At 42.2% G+C, this 21,023-nt stretch overlaps 1 protein-coding gene across 4 annotated transcripts in view; it reads right to left on the bottom strand.

Annotated features, from left to right (window-relative positions):
• LOC105492357 (ATP binding cassette subfamily A member 13) overlaps positions 1-21,023 on the bottom strand; it is a 454,445-nt gene that overhangs the window by 240,956 nt on the left and 192,466 nt on the right. For all 4 annotated transcript variants that reach the window (XM_011759379.3, XM_024796198.2, XM_024796197.2 and 1 more), the window contains exons 34-36: positions 15,293-15,489; positions 8,350-8,507; positions 6,547-6,777 (exon numbers count right to left, since the gene is read on the bottom strand). In XM_011759379.3, coding sequence (XP_011757681.2) covers positions 6,547-6,777; positions 8,350-8,507; positions 15,293-15,489 — 586 coding nt within the window. The remainder of the gene's footprint in view (positions 1-6,546; positions 6,778-8,349; positions 8,508-15,292; positions 15,490-21,023) is intronic.

Below are 21,023 nucleotides of genomic sequence, written 5' to 3'. Positions count from 1 at the left end.
TAGCGAATGAGTGAGTTCTTGTGAGATCTGGTTGTTTAAAAGTGTGTGACACCTCCCCACTCTCTCTTGGTCCTGCTCCTGCCATGTAAGATGCCTGCTCCCTCTTTGCCTTCCACCTTCCATCCCCAGAAGCAGATGCTGCTATGCTTCCTGTACAGTTTGCAGAACCTTAAGCCGATTAAACCTCTTTTCTTTATAAATTACCCAGTCTCAGGTATTTCTTTACAGCAATGTGAGAATGGACTAATACATAGCATAAAAAGAATTTTTAGAAGTTATTCTGTAATGCAAGGTATATTGTAACATTAAAATATAGACAGATTAAAATACAACAATGTCTAATCTGAAAATACACCACTGCACATGTTTTTTGGATATAAATAGTAGAAAAATATTGATCAGTCCTCATATTTATGTCACAATCTAGCAATATGTAACCTGCACTCAGTGTTAATTATGTGATTTGACGTAAACAAAAACTGTGTGTGGAAGATAGGGAAGATAAACCTACTGTAGGGATGAGAAAATGAAGTTAACAAAGAGTTCTTAAAACTCAACAATAAGAAAACAAGCAGCCCAATTTTTAAAAAGTGTGCCAGAGACCTAAACAGATACCTCACTAAAGAGTATATTCAAATGGCAAATAAGAATATGAAAAGTTGCTCTGCATCATATGTCATCAGGAAAATGCAAATTAAAGCAGCAGTGAGATACCTCTACACACCTATTAGAATGGCAATAATCCAGAACCCTAACAGCACCAGATGTTGGCAAGAATATGGAACAACAGAAGCTCCCATTCATTGCTGGTGGAAACGCAAAATGGTGCAGGTACTTTGGATGACAGTTTGGCAGTTTCTTACAAAACTAAAGACACTCTTACCGTATGATACAGCAATTGCAGTCTTAGGTATTTACCCAAATAAGTTGAAAACTTATGTCCACACAAAAATCTGCACACAGATATTTATAGCAGTTTTGTTCATGATTGCTAAAACTTGGAAGCAACCAAGATATCTTTCAGCAGGTGAACAGATAAATAAACTACAATACATTCAGCCACTGGAATATTATTCAGTGGTGCAATGAAATAAGCTATCAAGCCATTAAAAGACACAGAGAAAATTTAAATCCATGTTACTAAGATAAAGAAACCAAATTGAAAAGGCCACAAGGGTTGTATGATTCCCAACTCTGCAACATTCTGGAAAAGGTAAAACTACAATGACAGTAAAAAGATCAGTGGCTGGGGCTGGGGGCAGGAAGGAATGACTAGGCAGAGCACAAGAGATTTTCAGGGCAGTGAAACTGTTCCACATCATACTATAATGGCAGATTCATGGAATTATACATTCGTCCAAACCCACAGAACGTACAACAGCAAGAGTGAAGCCCAGAGGGCTGGATGGTGATGTGTCCATGTCAGTTCATCAATTGTAACACATGAGCCATTCTGCAGGGATGTTGATAGTGGAGGAGGCTGGGGGCAAGGGAGGTAGAGGGACACAGAATGCACAAATTGTGCAATTTTTCAATTGAGCACAAATTGTGCTCAATTTTGCTGAGAATCTAAAACTGCTCTTTAAAAAGTTTTTGAAATTAAAATAAATGTCCAGCCTAAGTGATTTGTTCAGGTTGCCCCTGACAGGAAGTGATGAAACATAAATGCAAGTGTCAATGTTCTTGTCCTGACTCCTAGGCTCTTCCCATGGCAACCATGGGTTGAAGAAGCTATGGGGCAGCAGGCCAGTTAGGAAATCCTAAATGTGACTAGAAGGCACTGGGTTTCTTTTGAAATGAGGAAAAGATTGAGGGACATGAAAAAAAAGCATCTAGGACACAAATGCGTGTTATCATTTTGGGACTCTGTCATTTGACCCCATCACAGATCTTCAGGGTTATCCCCATGAACCCAGTAATCGCACTTCTGGGAATCAGTCTATGGAGAAGCTGGAGGACCCTGTTCTTCGGTCTCGTGTGGTCTCAATGGCAAAATCAAAACTCAGGAAACAACCAAAGTGTCTTAAAGCAGGGAGGAGAGGAACTACATAAGGACACATTTTTATAAAAGAAATGATGTCACCATGAACATCATGACTATAGGAAAAATAAAAACTGTTCAAGATAAATATTGGGAAATGGGTAACTCATGACTATAGGAAAAATAAAAACTGTTCAAAATAAATATTGTGAAATGGGTAACTCTTGTTTAAAAAAAAAAAAAAAAGAGGTATATGCAGTGAGATTTCAAGACTGGTTTAGAATTCGGGGCATGGAAGGACCGAAGTACAGTAAGCTCTTAACAGGCCCAAGTTCTGTAGAGATGAGAGTGGGGAAGGGGCAGACATCACAAGGAGAAGCATGGACATGGGTCTGGGGGAGGTGGGAGGCTGGGCCTGTGGCTGGTGGGTGAGGAAGCAAAAGGGAGCAGCCTCTAAACCCCAAGACACACCCAGGTTGCAGCTCCAGCCTTGTCCTCGGTGAGTGCCTGCAGGAGGCTTTCCTTGGTCCCGGGGCACTCCCTGGCTGGGGATCCTCCCACGGCATCTCATGCAAGTCCCTATCAAGCGGAACGAATGTCATCTGTCTGTGCGTCACGCTCTGCACTAGAAGTTTCTTCCCTTCAACCCTATGCTGTGGTTCCTTCCATCATTCCCAACCTACAGGTAAGGGTGCCAAGGTAGGGGAGTCGTTCTGCAGTGAGAGAGCACCATGCATGATCAAGGATGCAGAGCACTCCCCGCGGCCCTGCAGGCTCTGTCCAGCCCCAGCTCTCTCAGCACCCCAGAGGGTGCAGGAGGAAACATGGAAATCTCAGTTTCTATTCCTAGGTGGAACCTACCAGACATAAAGAATTCCTTATATTTAAGACTGGTAGGAGCAACGGTGGCCTCTGTGGCCACAGTGACGGTTCTTTAAGTTGCAACAGGTCGCAGCTTTGTAGGGGCCTAAGTAGATTTTTACATTGATTTATCTAGTTTTTACTAAAATAACACTTATAAAGGAGATAGTGGCTTTAAAAGATTTTGCAGATAATACGAGTAACACAAGCACAGCAAACATGAAACAGCACAGCTGACACCTTCTTATTTCTGTGGGCTCTTCATTTTAGCCTCAGATGTGACTAAGAACTCAGACAGACCTAAAAATTAGGGAGGAAAGCAGGATGTAGGCAGGAAGGAGGAAGGGAAGCAAAAAGAGAGAGGTAGGGAAGGAAGGCAGGAAGGAAGGGAATTACTAAGAAGAATACTGAAGAATCTTATTTACATATGCTATGGTTATGAATAAGCCTCTCCCTAAATGTACATTTTACCTTGAGATATTATTGATTGGTCATATATGCCACAATAATTAACAAAACATTTTAAAGCTAAGCATCTACGCAGGACATAAAGGCTCTCCTCACCAGTTTTTGTGTTTTTTTTTTTTCTGTGATGTTTAAATTCATAAAATATTCAAGCAAAATGTTCCACAAAATTTCACTCTTCTTAATAATAAAAATTAAGAATATTACCAAGGTTTTCTCTTTCATTAGCGACAAGCAAAATGCCACTTATGTAAAGGGAACACCCACTCTTCCTGTCGCATGTGTTTAATTGTAAATCAGTAAATATATTGGAGGTGAACACTCATTATTTCACTGATAAGTGTGCTTGGTCCATATTCCCACAGGGTCTTCCTCCCTGACCTGAGAGTCCAGTGAGCTTATGAATGTGTTCAATTTATCTGTACAAGATGCCATACAACTAGTAAACAACCAGATTAACCTGGTGAATGATTAGAGAGACAGACATGAACATAACAAGTCTGGGCTTTTTTGACAATTTCTCTTTATAATCCAAAAAATATTATTTTATTTTCTTTTCCAAGGGACCCAGGATGGCAAAACTACCCCTGGAAGCAGCACCGCCTTCTGTCTGTAGGGAAACTGACTCATGCCAGCTGACAGCTCTCAACTAGTCAAACGATTAGCCTCCAATATAATATTTGGACTTGTCATTCATATTTAAGAAGACAGTGACAACTGCGGTGCCTGACATAGCTGCATTCAAGTACGGTGCTTTAGTTAGCGGCAGGTCTGTAAACCTACATCTGACTCATGCAATCTTGGGAAAAGAGGCTTAGGAAATTCCCTCTTGTTCTACATTGGCCCAGGGAAGACTGCTGTCTCCCAAAAACTCCTAGAGGAAAGGTACCTTTTTGGGGTATAGATGTTATTTAATTCTGGGGTAACTCCAAAGCTACGGCAGCAACGTCTCATGCAATCCCACTATAAGTGAGAAAAGCCATTACCATTTTTGACAGATTTGTTCCAGGAATTTAACCGTTATTGTTACTCCTTGGGAAACCATGCAAACTGTTCAGATTTTTCCATTTTAAAGATCAAAAACCTGGTGCCAGGTGCAGTGGCACACACCTATAGTCTCAGCTACTTGGGAGACTAAGGTGGGAGGATCTCTTGAGCCCAGGAGTTCCAGACCAGCCTGAGCAACACAATGAAACCCAGAACATATATATATGTTTTATTAAATATGTGTATTATTATATGTAATATATGTATATGTATGTATATTATGTGTAATATATGTATATTTTATTAAATAATAAAATATTATTTATTTCATATTAAAATATAGCTGGATGAGTCTTTGGAAAGGTCTAGCACATCATTCACTTAGAAAACATTTATTAAACAACCACGAGTGCCAGCAACTGTCCTGGGCACTGCTGGTACAGAGGTGGGTAGAAAAGACACAAGCACTCACAGGTCTCAGCTTCCATGGGAGAGACAGAGATGCATACATAACAAGTTGGGAGAACTGTCGTGAAGAAAAGCTTCAGAGTGCAGTGAGGGCGGGTGGGGGGAACACGGAACAGAATTGATGCTGAGGAATCTGGGAATCCGCTGCAGAGGCGCCGTTCATGTCGAGACTTGAAGAATGAAAATAGGAGACAGCCAGACAAGAAAAGATGCAGTGATCGCATCCTTTGGCTTTAGAAAACAGCTCATATTCATCATGTGTGTTTATTAGGCTGCTTTTTGTTTGTCTCTTGCACTCTAACTTGCTCTATTAAAACGCAGTGGGAATTGATGGACTCCAGTCCTGATGATGCATGGAATACAGAACATCAAACACAAAGGCATGCGCTCATTTAGAGAACTTGGCTAACTATCAGAAACCCTAGGTCTAAGCAGAGCTCACCATTTATGACCTTCGTGATTTGAGGTAAAGAAGTTACCTATGTGAGCCTCAGCTAACTCAACCTTAAAACAGGGATGATAAGTTACAGAGTTTTGGGGGAACCAAATACATTCTACGTATAAAAGCATTTTGTAATTTTTTTTAATGTTTCACAATCTTTTATGACTATTTATTCCAGACAAAACTTGGGATGGGGGCTATCTACTTGGGACCACACTGATTTATCACACAAAAGATTGCCTTTCCTCCTGCATCACTAACCCAAGGAATCAATTCCAAAACACAACTGAATGTTCAGACTTTGACTTTTGCAGATTTTTAAAAATTTTAACTTGCAGCACTTGACTTTTTAAAAATCTGCAACATTTTCTATAAATAATAGTAATGCAAAATTAAGGCTCAAATACTAACCACACAGAGAGCCAACCTCCAGAACCCCAAACAAGGCTTGCCTTACGTTGGGTCACACAACACAGCAACGTCCTCCTGGAGGAAATGCCTATTTCTGCCTGTCGTTAAGTATACTCTATGAAGAACCTACATGGAGTAGTCTCATCCACCTCAGATCCAGGTAGAGAAACGTGGGACCTGGGGGGTGGGAGCTTACCAGGCATCTGCAGTGTTCCCGTGCTAAAGCCGCTCACATTACGGATACCCAGCATGGGGCCAGAGGCTTCCAGACAGAAGCAGAAAGAGGAGGGCAACTCTACATGAAGAATTACAACCAGCAATCATCCACTACTGACAACTGTTTAAACACCTCATGATTCTGAATTAAAGACACCAAGCTTCTCAACTATAAGAATGCTAAAAGAGGTGGGCACAGTGGCTCACACCTGTAATCCCAACACTTTGGGAGGCCGAGGCAGGTGGATCACGAGGTCAGGAGTTCAAGACTATCCTGGCTAACACGGTGAAACTCCGTCTCTACTAAAAATACAAAAAATTAGCCAGGCGTGGTAGTGGGCACCTGTAGTCCCAGCTACTCGGGAGGCTGAGGCAGGAGAATGGCATGAACCCGGGAGGGGAAGCTTGCAGTGAGCCGAGATCGCACCACTGCACTCCAGCCTGGGCGACAGTGCCAGACTTCGTCTCAAAAAAAAAAAAGAAAGAAAGAAAGAAAGAATGCTAAAAGAATGCCATTTCACTTAAAGGACAATCGTCACCTGTCAAGTGTGTTAAGTTCAGTTATTGGTGTTTACTATGCTACCAATCAGAACCCAAATGTAAATAAAAGTGTACACTTTTCTCTGTCCCCTCCCCTTTACCCACATCTCTTCATTTAACATGGAATGGCCAAAAAAGCATAAATAATTAAAGCATGCTTCAGTTTTCTCAGTACCTCTTCTAAGGTGGTGTCTGAGATCCCATAGCCCGTCAGGTGCAGCTGACGCAGGTTCTCATCCAAGGCCTGGAGGAGCCCTTTGAAGCAGGCCTTGTCTGTGTCCTTTGGAATGGCGTAGGTCAGCTCACTTCCACTGCTGTCTTTGAGAAATGCTTGTGGAATATAGATCTTTATCAGGGATGTAACACGAGCCATGTCTTCCAGATCATGGGCCTCCAGAACAGAAAGCTATCCATAAAAAAAAGGAAAAATGAAACCAGTAACGAATGTTAATCCATATATACATAAATTGATTTCATGTATATCCATAAGCAAATTATTTCAAAACTCCATTTCAAAGCTTAAATGAAATATCACATTTAAGCAATAAGCATCTCCATGACATCTTGTATTTTTTTCTTTCTTTTTAAAAAATATAAAGCTGCAGTGATAAACCTGGTGAGGCCACACCCATATGTCCCCCAACATGCCCATCTTAGCTACTGGGCATGCCATGGCCAGCCTCCAGGGGTTTGTATTCATGAAGTGCCCCCCACCCCCTGGGAGGGCCACAAAGAGATCCTGGGCCTAGCATTGAACAGCAGAAAACTGGGTTGAAGGGAGTCTTAAAAGGGAGACAAGAATTCTCAGTCAAAGAAGAAAGGAGCCACCTGGGGATGATGACATTCATGCTGAATTAGAGAGGAAGCAAACAGGAACCTTGACTCAGAGGTGAGGGAAGACTTTTCATGGGCCACCAAGGGTCAAATACAGTCATCAAGAGTGGAGAGGTGACTTCCCACACACCCTGAATCCCAGACACAGAGTCACTGCTGCCTGCCCCCAGTTGACACAGTTAATGACTACAGAGGTGACACAGGTTTGGCCTCCCAGGCCAGACTCCACTTGCTCTATCCCCTCACTACTGTCTTGTATTCTGGCAAAGTTTTAGCCTCCAGGAGGGGAATATCGTTGTCAAAAAAATATTTCTAGGCCAGGCACAGTGGCTCACGCCTGCAATCCCAACACTTTTGGAGGCCGAGGTTGGTGGATCACCTGAGGTCAAGAGTTCCAGACCAGCCTGGCCAATATAGTAAAACACCATCTCTACTAAAAATACGAAAATTGGCCGGGCCTGGTGGCATGTGCCTGTAGTCCCAGCTACTCGGGAGACTGAGGCAGGAGAATTGCTTGAATCCAGGAGGTGGAGGTTGCAGTGAACAGCGAGACTCCAAAAAGAAACGAAAAGAAAGACAGAGAAGGAGAGAAGGAGAGAGAGAGGGAGAGAGAGAGGGAAGAAGGGAGGGAGGGAAGGAGGGAGGGAGGGAGGGAGGAAGGAAGGAAGGAAAGAAGGAAGGAAGGAAGGAAGGAAGGAAGGAAGGAAGGAAGGAAGGAAGGAAGGAAGGAAGGAAGGAAGGAAGAAAGAAAGAAAGAAAGAAAGAAAGAAAGAAAGAAAGAAAGAAAGAAAGAAAGAAAGAAAGAAAGAAAGAAAGAAAGAAAGAAAGAAAGGGAAAGAAAGAAGAAAAATATTTCTAGAATACCTAGGTCATGTACTTCCCGGCCCTGACACTCACAGCAGCTCCTGTTATCCATCAGGTAATTCTGACTCCTCATGTATTTTCTCCTGGCAGTCAAAAGGCATACTTGGGTTCCCAGAGGCTTGCTCTCTGCGCAGGCCTGGGGGCACTCATTTTGGCATGTGGGCCATCATGCACAGAAGGCCTCCACTGAGACATTACTACTATGTAACTGTCGTCACTTGTTTCTCATGCCACAGACAGGAATGGGACTTCAGTGAGATGGAATGGTTGCACTCCTTACCTGTCTCGTGAGTGTCAGGCGGAGCCCCTGGCCATACGCCTCCTTCAGGCAGAAGGGAGGACCGCAGCACCTGAGCCTCCCGTGCTGGAGGATGGCCACACGGTCACTCAGCGCTTCGGCTTCATCCAGGTGGTGGGTTGTGAAGATGATCGTGCGACCTGGGTCCAAGAACAGGGCACATCAGGACCAGGAGGACAAAGGTCCCAGGAGGACCTTCCCTCCTTTCCTCAGGATGGTAGATCCAGGGCACAATTTAAAGATCCTCACCAATTTTCAAACTGAAAAAAACTGAAGTGTGTCCTGCAGGAAGGACTTAGTCAAGCCCACTTTGCCAATTCGAGGCCCTGAAACTCTTTCCTCTACAGTAGTTCCCACGGATCTCCCATCCCCACCTCCATGAATGAAAGTGGGTGCTCTGCCAGGCACGGAGGGTGAAACTGTGGGGCAAAACACAGAGTGGTTGTACACAGTCCCCTGTTCTCTCTGACTTAGAGTCAGATCACTGCATGAACAGAGAGAATAAATTTAAAAAAAAAAAAAAAAAAAAAAAAAAAAAAAAAAAAAAGCTGGGTGGATGTCTCTCTCCTCAGATACTAAAGTCCTCTCTTCCTCATTTTTTTTTTTTTTTTTTTGAGAGGGAGTCTCACTTTCTCGCCCAGGCTGGAGTGCAGTGGCACCATCTTGGCTCACTACAACCTCCACCTCCCAGGTTCAAGCAATTCTCCCACCTCAGCCTCTGGAGTAGCTGGGACTACAGGCGAGCGCCACCACACCTGGCTAATTTTTTTTTTTTTTTTTTTTTGGTACTTTTAGTAGACACAGGATTTCATCATGTTGGCCAGGCTGGTCTTGAACTCCTAACCTCTGGTAGTTCACCACCTCGGCCACCCAAAGTGTTGGGATTACAAGTGTGAGCCACTATGCCTGGCCCTCCTCTTTCTTCTTTGGATGACCAGGGAGATGTACGTAGGGAGAAGGCTGTATTTTATGGAAGTGCAATTGAACAAGAAAATCATAGCACTGGGTTAAGGCAGAATTCAATCATAAAAAAGAGGTCTGAAATGGCCATGGTATACATTGATACCCTTTGGAATCAGGGATAGTGTAATGTATTCATTCTTCCAAGTAGCAGCGTCGGAACATGCAATGCCTCCCTGGAAAAGCTAACAGCAGCCATGACTCTCAGAGAGGAGAGTACGTTGTGGGTGACGGGCACAGGGAGCCAGGGTGGAGGGGCACTTGGGTGTTCCTGGCAGGAAAGACATCACCGAGCCCAGTGGGCATGGCCTCCTTTGGCAGAAACAAATACTACGTTCAAATGTTTTCTCTAAACATTCTAGCATCTTGTCAAGTTTTAGGACTTTTGCTTGGAAAGAAAAAGCCTCAGATTTAGCTTTAGCAGAGCAGAGGCCATAGAAACTAGAAGATATTTTGATGAAGTTGATTCAGTTATATAAAAAGATGTTGCTGCTTTTAGCTTCGACACTCCCCATTGGCTTCCACTGAGCCCCAACCTGTTCCATTTTAATAAATAGAAACACATTGATTGATTCTTGCTCCTAAGATAAATGTTCAAAGAGAGAAGGCTAAACATGGCTTTAATTCTACTCAAGTAAATGTTTGAGGTGGTGAATACGCTAATTACCCTGATTCGATCATTACACAACGTGTTCATGTGTCAAAACATCACGCCGTAACCCATGATTGGAACGTAGATGGAGCTCGAGGCCATCATGCTTAGCAAACTAATGCAGGAACACAAAACCAAATACCACATGTTCTCACTTATAAGTGGGAATTAAGTGATGAGAACACATGGAGACAGAGAGGGAACAACACACACTGAGGTCTACCAGATGGTGGAGGGAGAGGGGAAGGAGAGGATCAGGAAAAATAATGAATAGGTACTAGGCTTAATACCAGAGTGATGAAATAATCTGTACAACAAACCCCTGTGAAACAAGTTTACCTATATAACAAACCTGCACATGTACCCCTGAATTTAAAAGTGAAAAAATAAAAACAATAAATAAACATATGCAATTATCATGTGTCAATTAAAAACAAAATACAAGTAGAAAAAACAACAATAATAGAGACAGCTTAAAAGACTAAGACTTTCAATATATTTTTTTTTAAAAAAAGGATGCATTTACAAAGAAACTATGGAATGTAGACCCAACAGCAACAGAGCTTGAAGGTCCACAATGACCAGTTCTTGCCACATATATGTCCCTGTCCCCAAGTCCAAGGCCAAGCTCCTTGCATGTTAGACCTTTGAGGCTAAGAAAATTTGCATAATCCTTGATCTAGGATTAAAGGCAGTTTAGATACTCTGATTAGAGCTATCATGTAGTTCAGATGATATGTTCCCATACAATGAAGTCTAAAAATAAAAGTCAACTAGAATCTAAATTCCCAAAAGAGAAGCAAAGAGTAGAATGGTTGTTGCCAGGAGCTTGTGGGGCAGGGAGCGGGGAGGGAGGCGAAGGAGGGAGATGTTAGTTAAAGGATACAAAGTTTCAACAACACAAGATGAACAAATTCTAGAGATCTATTGTACAGCATGGTGACTACCGTTAGTAATAATGCATTATACATCAGAAAATTGCTGAGATTAGATCTTAAGTGCTCTCAACAACAAAAGGTAAGTATGTGAGGTGATGCACATGTAAATTAGCTTGATTTAATCATTCCACAATGTATAGGTACATTTTTCCCTTGGTATCTGTGGGGCATTGGTTCTAAGACCCCTGAAGATACCAAAATCCCTAAGTAAAATGGGGTAGTATTTGCACATAACCTAAGTATATCCTCCCATATACTTTAAATCATCTCTAGATTGTATATAATACCTATTAATAATATAATGTACTTACCATTTAAATAGTTGTTATATTGGGAGGCCGAGGTGGTGGATCACCCGAGGTCAGGAGTTAGAGACTAGCCTGGCCAACATGGGGAAACCCCGTCTCTACTAACAAATATAAAAATTAGCCAGTTGTGGTGGTACGTGCCTGTAACCCCAGCTACTTGGGAGGCTGAAGCAGGAGAATTGCTTGAACCCGGGAGGCAGAGGTTGCAGTGAGCCAAGATTGTGCCATTGCACTCCAGCCTGGGAGACAGAGCAAGACTCTATCTCAAAAAAAAAAAAAACAAAAAACAAAAAAACAAACAAAAAAAAAACTGTTGTTATACTCTATTATTTTTATTTGTTTTTTTGTTTTGTTTTGTTTTGTTTGCTGTATTATTATTTCTTATTGGTTTTCTTTCCCTGAATTTTTTTTTCTTTTTTTGAGACAGAGTCTCACTCTGTCACTCAGGCTGGAGTGCAGTGGCACAGTCTCAGCTCACTGCAACCTCCACCTCCTGGGTTCAAGTGATTCTCATGCCTCAGCCTTCTGAGTAGCTGGGACTACAGGCATGCACCACCACACCTGGTTAATTTTTTTGTATTCTTAGTAGAGACAGGGTTTTGCCATGTTGGTCAGGTTGGTCTTGAACTCCTGACCTCAGGTGATCCACTTCCCTTGGCCGCCCAAAGTGCTGGTATTACAGACATGAGCCACCGTGCTAGGCCTTTCCCTGAATATTTTTGATCTGAGGTTGTTTGAACCCATAGATGCAGAATCCATGTATATAAGGAGTCAACGGTGTATCAAAACATCACTCCGTACACCACAAATACACAATTTTCATTTGTCAATTATACTTTAATGAAGCTGGGAAAATAAATAAAAAATCTTTCAAAGAATTTAAATTAGGTTTGCAGGGATTTGACCCTTGATGACTTTTTAGTGGCTGTTAAGGAACTCCAAGACATATCCAAAGCTTTAGAGAGCTATATATAGATATAGACTTTTTTTTTTTTTTTTTTTTTTTGAGATGGAGCCTCGCTCTGTCGCCCAGGCTGGAGTGCAGTGGCACAATCTTGACTCACTGCAACCTTTGCCTCCCGGGTTCAAGTAATTCTCCTGCCTCAGCCTCCCAAGTAGCTGGGACTACAGGTGTGTGTCACCATGCCCAGCTAATTTGTGTATTTTTAGTAGAGGTGGGGTTTCATCATATTGGCCAGGATGGTCTCGAACTCCTGACCTCGGGTGATCCACCGCCTCGGACTCCCAATATAACAACTATTTAAATGGTATGTACATTATATTATTAATAGGTATTATATGTAAGCCTCCCAAAATGCTGGAATTATAGGCATTAGCCACCACGCCCTGCCTCAAAGAGCAATATTACTGTTTTCCCCAAGACACTGCTTGATTGTTTCTCTCTCTGATTCAGATGATATGTTCCTCCAAAAGTTGCGCTTCCCACATTCACCCCTTGTCTATTTTAATAATAATAACGATAACCTGTCACTGATTGAGCGCCCACATGGCAGATACAGAGCTGTGCACTTTCACATACAACTGTGCACTCTCACATCCTATGAGATGGTACAATTGTCTCTATTTGCAAATGAGAACACTGAAGTTCAGAAGCATTTGATCATTTCTGCAGGGTCACATGGGATTTGTAGAGCAAGTACATACCCCAGGACAGAAATTTAGTTGAGATGTGCCAGTTTTCACTGGTATTTTTTGCTTCCTTATTTATTTTTCCATGGGAGACACAGAAATACTGGTACCAGGGCTGATCAAGAGCCCTCACTGTACATAACTAAGCAAGAAACACACACAACATTCCAGGTAGACTGAGTCCCCAGTGCACTGGTATTCTGACAGAAGAGCTCTTTCTTCTCAGCAGGAAGTGTTTGTTTCTGCACAGCCCTTAGATCTGTCTCACAGAGTTGCATGATTACCTAGAGGTTTGGGCTGCTTCAGAAATGGCTATACATTTTGATTCTTGAAAACACATTTTTCTTCCAATACCGCCTATCTAATCACTTACATGCTATTGATTTTTGCACTTCAATCAGTGCAGGGACGATTTCAAAAAAGTCCTCCAAAGACAAAAAAAAACATTGCTAACTAGTGAAGGGCAGTGAGAAAATATTTGGTTTGTAACAACAGAAACTGAAGAAAACTGTCTGTTTCTGAGACTTTCATTGTATCTATTTTTCTGTCTAAAATAAGCTTTGTGCTCATTACAAAAATGTTCTGTCAGCTAAAGCTTTGAGACTCCAGCTCTAATTTTTAAACTAAACAAGAGTAGTGGGCTTGTGGTATTTAATTTGCACCGCAATTCACAGGTGCAGAAACAATGTAATCTATTTGTCTGTCTCCCATTGATTTTCTGCATCAGTCCCCAGCCAGGGTAGCGCACAAATTGTTTGATCCAGTTTAAATCGTTTCATCTCAAAATTTAATCAGTCTTTTGAAGTGGTGGTCAGTTTTCCATTTCCACCCTTTCTGTATCTTTCCCCAAGGGGCACTCAGGTAAATGGAGTCAGGAGTCTTGGTGATCTCGTGGCAATGGGGAAGGGTTCAAATCTTTGGGTACCATGTGGTCAGCATCCTCTGGTGTCTGGGTGCCAACCAAGACCACATGGCACTGTCCCCCTCCCCACCTTGGCATTTGTAGCTTGGACTCCAAAGGGGTCAGACCAGAGCAGAGTGCTTCCGGGCTGTCTAGGCCTCACAGCAGGTCCTGCTGACTGCAGATGGCTGAATCTCTGCCCTGGCCTCCAGCCAGCTAGCTCCAAGGAGTTCCCTACTTCCCTGGCAGCATCCCTAGCAAGCCCTGTCTTTCAGTGTCAAAGTTCATGGGCGTGAAAAGGTAGGGAATACCAGCCCTCGGTGCCTCACTGGGTCCTGGAGTTCTGCTCAGCCTCGTGAACTCTGATGTGGCTGCGCCATGATTGAGGAGCCAGCATCACAGATGTGGCCTGTACTTCTTTAGTGCAATTGCCCAGGCCAGGCCAAAGCCCAGAGTGGAACAAAAAGTCACATCTGCTTGCTCAATTTTCCCACTTCTATCTCTGTCTTCTCCTTCCATAATTCCACCAAAATTGTGGGACAGAAAGAAACAGATTGTTCTTCTATACTCCTTTTAGTTATTTTTCTCCTTTCTGACTCTAGCCTATGGTTAAGTTTTAAGTGACAGACTGGAGTGTCTTTTCTACTTCAAAGGTAGAATTTGATGGTCCAAGACATCTGGGCTCAGCCCTCTATATGCTAAGAAAAAGAAGAGCTCTTTCTTGTTATTTTTCCTTTATTTCTTCATTTGCAAATCCTAGTTCACCTCCAGGGAAATGGAGACCTTAGGTCAAGTCAGAGGAAAATTTTATACTCAAAAGGCGAAAGAAAAAGCAAAGTAACATTTTATAAGAATCTGTATTAATCCTGCCACTGATGCTTCTACACTTGTTTACCAGCACCAAGATGTGTTTCACTGTTGCAATGTTTCTCTCCAAAAGGGAGAATTCTCATCGAAAATACATAGAGCAATGCTTCCGAGCTGTCAGGATTGCAAAAAGAATCAGAAGTTGGAAATTAGTAACTTCCCATCAAATGTCCTAAATTGGAAAGAAACAATAATAGATGAGAGAAATATGGACCAGAGGCTCAACGGCCACCCTCAGTTCAGGAAACTTTCTCTGTAGCTACAAGTAAATCAACTGCCATCTCTCTGAGCCTTCATTTCTTCATCTGTGACAAGGGATGTTTGTCCTATGATCTGGGATGCCTCTTCTAAGAAACTAAGCTCCCAGAAGAAGACAATTTTCCTTGAAATCACGTGCAATAATATATAATGTACATAAATGTCATTGCTGTTATTGAGTTAAAAGGTCAAACACAAAGTAAGCAATTCTAAGCACCATAGAGATGTTATCTAACGAATATATCCCTATAAGTGATTTAAAAACTATGTTTTTCTGAAAAGGATAATGTAGCCTCATTGGGACACAACTAGGTTCTTCCGTACAATAGCGATGCATTTCCTGCAATACAACATTGTGGGAAGAGAAGGCAGAATAAGGCCCAGTGCCTACCTTCTCGGTACTTGAGCAGAATGTCCCACAGGCTATGCCGGGAGCAAGGGTCCACCCCACTGGTGGGCTCGTCCAGAACCACGGTCCTCGACATGCCCAGGAAAGCAATGCCAATGGACAGCTTCCTCTTCAGGCCTCCAGACAGCTCTCGAGTCTGTTTGTGCTGATGCTGAGTTAAGTCCACATCCTGAAGAGTTCTGAAATTAGAAGAAAGCATCACTCTTCTCCCTGAACACCTTAAACCATTGCTTCTAATTTCACTCCAGAAATAATGACTAACAGTGACTGAAATCATTATAAAACACAAATATATCACAGAGGCGTGGATGCTACACACATATGTGAGTCTCACCACAGCAGCATGGACTTTCTTCAGGTTCAGATGGAATCACACCAAGGGACTAACCGTGATGCACACCAGCAATCTCTGTCCAGAATTGTGCTTGGAAATACTTGCATTGTCTCCTCTCTGGAGAAGCATGTCTCTCATTTCACTCATACCTCCTGCCAGGGAGGGCCCTGCATCCCTCTACAAGGTATGGAGTATAGTGGAATGGCTGATGCACCAGTGTAGTCAGAAGATGCAAGGCAGGCCCAGCTCTACTGTTCATCAGAGAAGCCCTTCACTCCCTGGCCCACTGTCCACTAAATCTGGATCACCCAACCTTCCTGATTAACGCAGATGTTCCAATGAAATGCCATGTGCAAAGTATAAATTATCATTTGCTATTCACGTAAGAACAAGTCTCCTGTTCTGTTGCAGGGATCTTTTGGTCTTGGGAGTTCCAGATCTCAGACACCCAGTGCAAAGCCTTCCCCATGTGAAACTTTACCCCCCTTCCAGGGATCCACTCTCTTTTCTCATAAATAACTTCCCTCACCACTGTGCCCCTGTTAACTCTGCAGGAATACTTACTGCCCTCATCACCTACTTATCATCTTACTCATTGTTAGAGACCCAGTTTAAACAATGCCTTCCGGAAACCTTCCCTTGACGGCTCAAACCAAAGTGGAGTCTCTCCCCTGAGCTGCAGGCATGTTTCTACCTTCCTGAGAGCCAGCAGCTAAAGTCATGGTGCCATTCTGCAACCAGAGAGAAGGCTAGACAGTCAGAGGAGGATTTGACAGGTTCCAGACAGTTGAGCTTCAAGAATAGTTGGGGCCTGGAACATTCCAGAATCCCAAGCAAAGAATTGGGTGAATCCCATTGTCTGCCTGATGACTAAGTAAGTATTTCATGCAAATACTTCCCATCCTGACCTAGAAAGAGTTCAAGCCCACTTCTTAGGGTTTAGTGTTCACTCTGTGCACTTAATGTTTCATTCAAATCTTATAGTGCATTTTCTGCTGGTTAAATCTCAACCTAAATTTATAGTAGTAATTTATGCTCCTGTTTTTCAGGTGTTCCCAGTGTGGACAACACCCTATTGAAAAGAGGAAGACAAATGTTTTCATTTCACCAGGTGACTGTCTAGCCCTGCAATCTCCCAACACATTCTCAGCTGCGAGATTCCAATCTAGTAGAGGAGGTCCATCTCTTAAGCCAAACTTAGCACATTAACCAGAGATCAGTCAGCAGAGAAGACAAATAGACAAGAAAAAAAGTCAGTAAGATGTCAGATGTTCTCAAATGTGCATGTTCTGGTTACCTTTTTATGTTCAACCTCAAACCCCTCCTTCTTCATTTCTTTCATTGGCACTACTTGGGATGTCTATGGTATCCTCTTGGGTGGCCCCATGCTGCTGCCTCATTGTGCACCCTAACTAAGCTGGAAGCCTACCTCCTCTTCATATACCTGGCATTGAACTTCAGGAATACTTTTGGCCCCCTGCCACTTTGTCCCCACCTGTGCAGTCCTTCACAGAACCTCCACTACACAGGTGTCAAACAAGATGTAAGCAAAAGGAACCAACCATGCTTCTACAATCAAATTTACGCAAAGAAGCTGGGGCCTGCTCTCTATTATATCTTATGCAACTAGTTAGCATTAAACTGACCAATCTGGTTCACTCTGTATTTTTACTTCTGTTTTTAGTGGAGGCCTGTTTTTCTGATGCACTTTGAACTTCAATATACAAACACGTTTTATGGACAATTTTGCTCCCCATCGTGTGTGTGTGTGTGTGTGTGTGTGTGTGTGTGTGTGTGTGTGTGTGTTTTAAAATTCCTGAAACCAAGAGTGGTAGGTGATAATGATAGGGTGGAGGGAGTGAGGATGAGCCTGTTTCATTCGTGTGTGTTTTATAAATTCTTGCAAGATAGCACAAATGGTCTATAACATCATAGGTGCTGGTTGCATATTGGATATAAGGGTAGGGGTATCAAAGAGCAACAAAGCACAGGTCCTTCTGTAGGAAATCAGAGTTGTCTAGAGAAATCATGTGTATATATCCAATTAGGACACAATGAGATAAATGTTACAGGTGAAGTATAAGCAACGTGCTATTGGAAGCTCATAGGAGATGGTGAGTCATTGGTCTTGGAGAGGTCCAACTTAAAGTAGAACTTTCTATCACATCACAACACTGCAGAATCTATAATTCTGAAGAATATCATTCATTCATTTCATAAATGCTTTCCCACAGAGGAAATCCCAGTCACTTTGTTTTATTTTTTAAATGTTAGCTCCAAGCTTGGATAATCATATTTAACATTTATTAGACATGTATCATACACTAGGTACTATTCTAAGTGCTTTGTGTGTATAAATTACTATAATCCACATAACCTCCAAATGAGGGTCTTCTCATCATTAGTACCACATTGTATTTGGAAAACCCAAGAGAGAGATAGTATATGTTGTCAAAAGCTTTCTAAGTGGAAGAGCTGCATTCAACCACTAGCACTCTGAAGCCAGAATACACACTGGCATCCACCAGGTCCCTGTGACACGCATCATATGCACCTGTTAAGAGTCTCACTCCCCACATGGACTGCAGCTTTCCCAAGAACAAGCCCCTTTGTCTTAGTATGTCTGTTTTCCCAGAACCAGGCTTGGAGGCTGAAGATAATTAGCACTGATGGCATTTTAATCAGTGAATTTAATATCCACTAAGGTCAATGGAAGTAAAACTCCTTGACTTATTTTGCACAGAATGACACATTCCTAGGACTCTAAGCCACTGAGGCATTGGCTGGGGTCAGCAAAACAATGTCTGAACACCCATCACTGCAGCAGGAAGAGAACCCCATTGCAAAGCGCAGTCATTTCCACTCTGCTGGTTTCTGGGCATTGTTCAGATGCTTACAGCAGACTTAAAAATTAAAGAAGACAGCAGTTTGTAAACACTGGCCAGAAGTTTTTAATCTGTTGAATTTTTTTTTTTTAATTTTAAAGTTATTTAGAGGCTAGGGTTTTTCTAGTAGTTATTGATCTTATACATACCAAAAAGAAGCAAATAATTTTTGCAAAGTTACATTTCCAAATTCCTTCTCAAAAGGACAGGATAATCCTCTAATTGAGAACATTGCTAGGCAGCAGGGAAAGGAGGAAAAGATATTTTCTCCTATTAAGACCCAATCATGCACCAGAGAATGTATTTCAGATGCTGCTCTTTAATCATCCATTCATTTATTCAAGGAATGTTTACTGAACCCCTACAATGCCAGGCACCTGCCACCTGCTAGGGCTAGAGAAATAAATCGAATCTTATCCTTGATTCAAGAAATTCAAGGTCTAGTGGAAAAGACAGGCAAGAAATTATAATAAGAGTAGAAGTAAGTAGGGTAATGATAAAGTCCCAGGTGCTATAGGGATTCCCTCTGACTCCAGAGAAAGTGGCATATGAAATTAGTCAGATGGGTAGTGAGAGTAAGTGAAGTGGGAATGCTTGAACAGTATGTTCCAGGAAAAAAAAAAAAAAGAGGAAAGCACTTGCCAGGACTTGGGGGAGAAAGACTAGCATATGCAAGGAACAAAGAAATTCTGTCCTTGAAGTACAGGGAAAACCATACAACGATCTCAGATAAGACAGGAGAGAGAGGCTTGAGCCAGGACACACACTCATCATAAATCCTGTTCTATAACTGCTATTTCTTTCCTTCACTTGGTCTCCATGTGGGGCAGTTGACTCCTTTTGTCTCACTATGACCTTCCCCACCTCTGCTAAAGCCCCCAGCCTTGAATCTCAGGTCATCTGAGCCTATCATCCACCGTTGGGTGGTGTTGTCACTGCTGTTGTCATCTACCCATCCCTGAATCTGCTCTTGTGCACTGTCTCTTTCTTCAGCTCTACTCTTATCATTATTCTTAGAGATTTTATTAGTATTTGATGTAGCATCTCCTCCCTTCACTCCACCAATCCCATTTACTCACAACCAAGTAACATCGTAGACCTTGTAATTTCTAACAAACACAGCTTCTCCAGGCTCTCAATTCCATGCCTCCTCTTCTGACCAGCTAACTTTATAATCACTTCTGTGCATGCACTCTTTACCTTGAAAAACAATGAAGCTAATGGAAGCACTCACAGACTCAGCCCTTGGTCCTTCTATTGGAAGTGAGCCTGCTGTGCTCTCAGGAGAGACAACCCCTTGTCTCTTGTTTAAATCCCTTTCCCTGTCCCATACAGAATAGTGTTCCAGCAAGCCACTTTCTCTGTAGCTCAATCCAATTATTCATTCTCTACTGGGGCATTCTCATCTGTGTACAGATATGCTGCTGTGATTCCCGTCTTTGAATTCTTTGAATGGAAGAGGAGCACTTTTTCTCGTGACCTCACTTTTTCTTTTTGACACTATCATATTTCTTTGCTTTTTTTGCAGCAAAACTCCTAAGATGTGCTGCTGCCAATTTCTCTTCTTCCATTATCTCTTTAATTGACTCTAATAAGACCTTCATTCCCTTCATACTACTAAAATTGCCTTCTGGAGGTCACTAGAGACCTCCACATACTAAATCCAAAGGCCATTTTTTTAAGTCTTCATTTTACTTGACCCTCAACAGTATTTAAGGTCTGATCACACCCTCACCATTAGTGGACTTAGTTCACGTCTTTGTCTTCCGCCTTTGCTACTAGTTTCTCTTTCTTGCCTGCTCGGCTGGTTTCTCCCCATCTCTCCATACACTCCATGTTGGAGTGTCCAGGGATCAATATGCTTTGTCCCCTCTTCTACTCGTCCTTCACTTATGCCCTCTGTGATCTCATTACTATCAAACAAATGTGCCTCCAACCTGAGTTGCATGGTGAACTCCAGAACTCTAAGTGGTAACGTTAACTACATAACAATATCACACTGACTTAAAGGTCTGACAAGTTTCCTCTCTTGACTATGCTTATCTTCTCTAGGCCAAATTAAGGGCAAAACAGTAATGATCTGAATCTTGACACATGTTTACTCTAAAGATTCTAGCAGGGATGCTACCTCCCTTGAACTCGCATTTTAATGAAGCTACACATTAAGGAAACCAAGTGGTGATACAGGAGACTAATAGGGAGCATGTTGGATCTAAATCAGATGTTTGCAGTTTTCTCTTTCTCTAATTGAAGACTACTGTCCTAAAACATGATCTTATTCTGATTTCTTTTGTGCAAATTGGCTTTGTTGCTAGGTAACACGCTGTGCGCTGATAATCATTAAGGTTGCCTGGCACCCAAGTAAGATGAAGCAAATGTAGCATTGTTAGGTGTTTGATTTAAGCTCCCAATCTCAATCACAATAGAGTTTACTGTGGTCTAGGGTAGATGCATCTTTTGAAATTACAATAGGTGACCTATGACTTGTTTTAAA

The sequence above is a fragment of the Macaca nemestrina genome, chromosome 4 (genome assembly GCF_043159975.1).
Source record: "Macaca nemestrina isolate mMacNem1 chromosome 4, mMacNem.hap1, whole genome shotgun sequence".
Lineage (NCBI taxonomy): Eukaryota > Metazoa > Chordata > Mammalia > Primates > Cercopithecidae > Macaca > Macaca nemestrina.
Note: the sequence above shows the minus strand (reverse complement) of the source record. Positions and strands in the feature narration are given on the sequence as shown.